Genomic DNA, 6,296 nt, shown 5'->3' with positions numbered 1-6,296 from the left:
TGGCAAGCATCTATTGGTCAAAATGCTACATTTTGAATTGATTGGCTATAGGAAGGTCCCCAGACCATAATGACCTGGTGTCCCTCCCTAGGGGGATGGGCCAGTTTCCTAGCAACTGTATCTCTAGTGGGTGGGGAAAGAATGCAGTAAGGCGGTCCTTCCCCTCAGGGCGTTACTGGACTTCTCCACCCACCTAGTTCAGGCCTTAATTAATAATAGCTGCTAATTTTTAGTCTTTTGGTCTCTCAAGTGCTATGCTTATAAGTTGCCTTGGTCATGGTATTTTTCATAGCAATAGAAGAGTAACAAATACACATAACCTTTGAAACCTCAAAGCCCACCCTCAGTGGCTGTACCTCCTAAACCTACTCATTAGGTCATTAGTTAGGGACCAATTCAGATGCTTGAGAATATGGGGAACATCTTATTCAAACCACCACATTCTGTTCCCTGGACTCCATTGTTTTATGGCATATCATAATGAAAAATGTATTTAGTCCAACCTTGAGAGATTCCACAGTCTTTCACAGTCTCAACACTTTTAAAGTTCAATTCATAGCCTTTTCTGAGACTCAAGGCAATTTTAGAACTGTAATGTCCATAAAATCAAAAATAAAACTATATGCATCCAAGATACAGTGGTACAGAATATGCGTGATCATTCTGGAAGGGAGGCTTGGGATCAAATAAAACTCCAAATCCTGTAGCTCCATGTCTGATGTCAGAGGGCTTAGATGACTCTGCCCTTTTAGCTTCGCTGCCTGTAACATACTCTTTTCTTTTGGGCTGGTTCTTCTCTCTGTATGAAGCTTTCTGTAAGATGTCTCATGGCTCTGACACCTCAAACATCTTAGGGTCTCCAGTGAAACTCAGGTTCCACATTCACAGCTTCATGTAATGGCCTCTCAGGGCTTCCTGCCTGCCCTGGGCCCTCATGCTACATCTTACCAGCTCTCAGTGGCTTTGTGACAATGTGGAGGAACATTCCAGGACCCCCTAACTCCTATTCTCTCATGACTCTAGAGCCAGCACCATGTGGATCACACTGTCAAGTTCAGCTGCTACTTGGGATTGAGGTACCCCCACCTCCCACTGACTCCGTTTAGAGCAGCTTTTGATTGTTGGAAATTCCTTTGGCATTTTTTTCTTTCACAACTTGGAAGCTTAGCTGGGTGGGGTCTTTCCCCAAGGGCACTGTTCTGTTTATTCCAGTGTTGATTTGTCCCCACTTTCCCACCCTGGCACCAACCTCCTCATTATTGGAGACTCTCTTTTAGCCCAAGACTGTAACATTAAGCTTGCTAGTGTTCTTTTCCTCTCCAAACTACATTTGTATCTCTTTTTGCCCCACATTTTGTCTTTTTCATTGTATAGCTGTAAAAGAATTACTCATAATCAGTGGATGGAGTCAATATTAGGATGCCTTGAAATTTCCAGCAAAGAAATCAGTCTATTAATTTTAAAATTCAATAACAGGCAATTTCTTAGTACAAAGGCGGAAAGTGGTTGCTCCTTCTCCCTAAACAAAACAAAACAAAAAAAATTACAGGAATGATCTACAGTCCAGTTGCAAGATATTGCTCCCTTTTGAAGCTGTCTGAGAACTCCTTTGAGGGATAGACCCTGGTACCTTCCTGAAGGCAAAATAAGCAGTTTAAGGAATCCTGATGTTCTTGTACCCTTTACAGGATTATAATAAAGATAGGAAACGTATTGAAACAAGGGTTTGTGACAAAGGTGCAGAGGAAAGCATTTTGGCTCAGTGAACTGCCAGCCTCCCTGAGCAGACTTGTCAGATCAGGACTTTTCCGACAGTGTAGAAAAACAAAGGATAGACTGCCTTTTCCCAAGCAAAAGGCCATTTAAAGTTTTAAGAATCAAAGGAAAAGTTGACGGCTGGTCTTATATCAAACATAAAAGAAAAGCAAAGGAAGGAAAGGAAGAATTAAACAAGGGTCAGAGAGATTGGACTTCTATAGAAAGAGAAGTTTGACATAGCAGGTAGAAGGAAATAACTTCTGATCTACTAATTCTATGCCAAAGTGAAACGAAATCAAACTCAAATAGAGTCATCCTGTCTAGCATTTCTGTGACCTTGAGGCTTTATGACACCAATCTTAAGAAAATTTTGAAAGTGAGGTATCCCAGAAGCAGAAAGACACACAGGGTATGTACTCACTTATAAGTGGATATTAGACATATAATATAGGATAGACATACTAAAATCTCTACACCTAAAGAAGCTAAGCAAGAAGGAGGACCCTGGGTAAGATGATCAATCCTCACTCAGAAAGGCAAATGGGATGGACATCGGAAGACGGAGAAAACGGAACAGGACAGGAGCCTACCCCAGAGGGCCTCTGAAAGACTCTACCCAGGAGGGTATCTAAGCAGATGCTGAGAGTCATAGCCAAACTTTGGGCAGAGTGCAGGGAATCTTTTTTTTTTCTTTTTCATTTAATTTTTTATTAATTACATTTTATTCATTTTGTATCCCAGCTGTAGTCCTTTCCTTTATCCCTTCCAATTCCACCTTTCCTTCCTCTTTTCTCATGTCACTCCTTGAGTCCACTGATAGGGGAGGTCCTCCTCCCCTTCCCTCTGATCCTAGCCTACCAGTTCTCATCAGGACTGGCTGCATTGTCTTCCTCTGTGGCCTGGTAAGGCTGCTCCCTACTCAGGGGGAGTTAATCAAAGAGCCAGCCACTGAGTTCATGTCAGAGACAGTCCCTGTTCCCATTACTAGGGAACCCACTCGGACACTGAGCTGAGTGCAGGGAATCTTATGAAAGAAGGGGGAGATAGAAACACCTGCAGGGGACAGGAGCAACAGAATAAAAAAATCTGTGCCCAGAGGTCTTTTCTGAGACTTATACTCCAACCAAGGACCATGTATGCAGATAACCTAGACCCCCTGCACAGATACAAAGTGAATAAATTATTAATTAAAAAAGAAAAAATATTGAGCCATACAAAATATTATTTCAATATGAAAAAAGAAAACTGATTTTATCATAATGTTAATTTTTAATTCTCAATGAAATTTGCTGTTTGCTTTGTTTCTTTTAGTTCGATATAATTATGTAATCAAGGAAGACAAAGCTGTATAATCAATAATTAAAATTTTTGAGAAAATGATTTTGTGTATAAATAAAGCCTGTAAGAGATACTGGTTGTCAGAGTGGGTCAAGCCATACCTAGATGTGCTTCCTCTCTGTCCCATCTCTCATGAAACAAAACTAAATGGTGTTTCAAGTCTGATTCTTCTCTTGGGTCTACCCTTCTTCAAGCCTCACCCAGGCTGGACCCTGGCAGCCTACAAAGTGAATTTAATATTCTCAGTAACTGCTTGAAGGAGTGAGACTGATGTAAATAATGATGGACTCTTATACTGGTATAGTGCTTAATGTTCTTGAAACTTTTTACATATGAAATATATTTTCCAGATAGTTTTGATAGCAAATTTATGTACCTAGATTCCAGTCATATATATTTTTTGAGTGGCTAGGAATTCTTGGAAGTATGTATGTATTTGTATGGAAAGTAGTGTTATAGGGAATAGTTTTGGAGGCCATTGACGATGGTCCTGTCCCTTGTGGTCACCTCCCATTTTTTCTGGTAACCCTAGAAAGGAGAACCTCAATAGTGCTTTTCCCACAACTTATGTGTTAAGCCAACACATAAGGTGGAGGTAGCAGGGCTTTGTTGAGGCATATTAAGGGAAAATACTTCCTCATGGTCAAAAGAATAGACCCTACCTCTGGTCCTTGGCAAACATGCCATTCTGATCTGCAAAGATCAGAACATTAGATACCATTTTCTTCTTTAAGATGTAATATAGGTAGTCCCGTTGATTCCCTGGCTGGGAGACCACCCCACAGGAAAGCCGAGTTACCTGAGGACATGATGAGGAGATGGAAAGAATAATTTTGAATTCTGACTCAAAAAAAAAAAAAAAAAGCACGAGCTTTTCTTCTTTCTTTCCCCCTTTCTTTAGGAAAATGGCCCACAGCCTAAGCATGCTTCTTCTGCCCATCTGAGGTTTATCACTATTTCTTTTCTCCTTCCTTATGCAGCTGCTTGGTAGTCTGCACTGCTGGACATGCTGGCTTTCTTAGGCCCTAACTCAAAAAAAGGAATGACGTTTTTCTTCTTCAATATCTGTGTTTTCCCAGAGGCTGCTAGCATTTATAGCTTGCCCTGTTATTTCCTCAAACTCTTAATAAAATGGCCATGAGCTTCTGAGTGCTTTTTAAGTGCTTTTCTTAAGAAAACACAAAACAAACAAAACAAATACCCAAAAAGGTAACCTGAATTTGCCCAGTAACAGTGGTACTTAAAAACAACAAAAACAGTTTTTGCTAGAGAATTGTAATTGAAATTTATGTACCCAGATTCTGTTTCAAATGGCCAGGGACTCTTGGGAGCCCTTCCCCCAATCTGTGTGTGTCAATGTATGTTGGTGGGTAAAAGGTGGGAAAGAAGGATTTTTTTTAAAGCTTGAGGTGAGCATGATGATCCTAGATTATTTTAGATTAGTTATTATGGATAATACCTATGCTATACATAGGAATTTTGTTCTATAGTCGAATAAAATCCAGACATGATTTTTGGGTTTAATTGGAAAAAAGACAGAGCTATTTACATAGAGAACCTTTAGTTATTATCTTTGAAACCTTTTCAAAATTGTAGAGGAAATGAAACACAGCCATCTAGTGGTTATAATGTTAAGAGCACTGAGCAATAGTTAAGTACCATGAGCTCACATTTAAGCAAATCAGCGCTTATCACACAAAGGGACATATTCTTCCTGAATACTTATGTATATTAATGACAGGGTAAACTGTATATGACAGTTGAACTACAACATTGTTGCAAATACCCTCAGGGTCATTTGAACGAGTATGACATTCTAATGTTCTATACATAATTTTAGTTGTAGTATTTTTTAATCATACTTATGAAATTACAGAAGTCACATGTACATTCTGAAACACTGAAAGAGATGTGTCTACCTCTTCAGGTTAACTCGCTGTTCCATGTGAACCACAGGTTTTACTCAGTGCCTTCTGTATAGTAGCTTTGAGTCACTAAGAGCTTACAAACCACTGAATCAAACTACTGAATTATTTTCTAGGAGCAAGGTAGTGCTGTGCAAAATATGCAGAAAAAAGTGGAACAGTTAGAAGCGGAGCACACGGACTGCTCGGACCTTCTGCGGCGGCAGACGAGTGAGCTTGAGTTTAGCACTCAAAGGGAAGAGCGCCTGAGGAAAGAGTTTGAGGTATGGCTACCAGTTACTATAACAGCCGCGCATGATTCGTGCAGACTTCACACTAGGGCAGGAGACATGGGACCACTGCTATTGGATATGCAGCTCCTTTGAACATTTTTATACTTTAATAAAGTATTTTCACCTCCCCCTAATTAAAACAAGCTATTCCTTAAATTTTTACATTTATTTACTTGTATTTTGTGTATCGTGTGTGTGTGTGTGTGTGTGTGTGTGTGTGTGTGTGTGTATGTACACAGGTGTGCATGCGTGCATGCCATGCTAATTGAACGACAATGAGAGGACAACTTGCAGGGACTTAGTTCTCTTCTTCTGTCCACTGGCTCTGGGGGATTAACCTCAGGCTGTCTGGCTTGGCAGCAAGTATGCTGACTTGCTGAGCCATCTTGCTGTCCCAAGCCTGCTCATTGTTAATATATATTTCTTGTGGACTACTTGGAAAGTTTGAAAGTGATTCTTTACATTTTTGAGGCTCAGAAAAGCACTGGAGAAGGTTTGGTATGTACAGGTCCTAAATGATTATGATGGCTTATTTACTTATTTATTTTTGCAATAAATACTAGGCAAGTGCTTTTTACTAAGTTGTATCCTCAATTCCATTTTAGACTAAGTTGGAAAGGAAATAGTAAGATTTGGATATGTTTTGAGAGAATCAACAGGATTTTTGGCTTACTGAGTTGTGAGAAGAAAAAAGATAGACATTTTTAGTATTAACCACTAATAGTTTATCATTAAGAAAGTTTGTATATGTGTGTGATTGTATATGCACATGCACATGATTTCTACGGCTTGTGTGTGTTCAGCAAAGAACAACTTGCAGGAATTGGTTACACTGTAGGTACTGGGATTCAAACTCACGTCATAAGGTTCTGCAGCAAGTATCTTTACCTGCTGAGCTTTCACACATACTTGTTTTTTCCATTTGTGTCTGTCTATCTACCTATCTACCTATCTACCTATCTATCTATCTATCTATCTATCTATCTATCTATCTATCTATCTA

The 6,296-nt window shown here is 39.6% G+C and overlaps 1 protein-coding gene across 1 annotated transcript in view; it reads left to right on the top strand.

The window, feature by feature from the left end:
- Ccdc171 (coiled-coil domain containing 171) overlaps positions 1-6,296 on the top strand; it is a 330,679-nt gene that overhangs the window by 36,699 nt on the left and 287,684 nt on the right. Inside the window, exon 8 of the mRNA XM_055591708.1 lies at positions 5,138-5,284. Within this exon, the coding sequence (XP_055447683.1) occupies positions 5,138-5,284 (147 nt within the window). The remainder of the gene's footprint in view (positions 1-5,137; positions 5,285-6,296) is intronic.

Source organism: Psammomys obesus, unplaced genomic scaffold, assembly GCF_907164565.1.
Source record: "Psammomys obesus unplaced genomic scaffold, mPsaObe1.curated_primary_1811, whole genome shotgun sequence".
NCBI lineage: Eukaryota > Metazoa > Chordata > Mammalia > Rodentia > Muridae > Psammomys > Psammomys obesus.
This window is presented reverse-complemented; position numbering and strand designations above follow the sequence as displayed.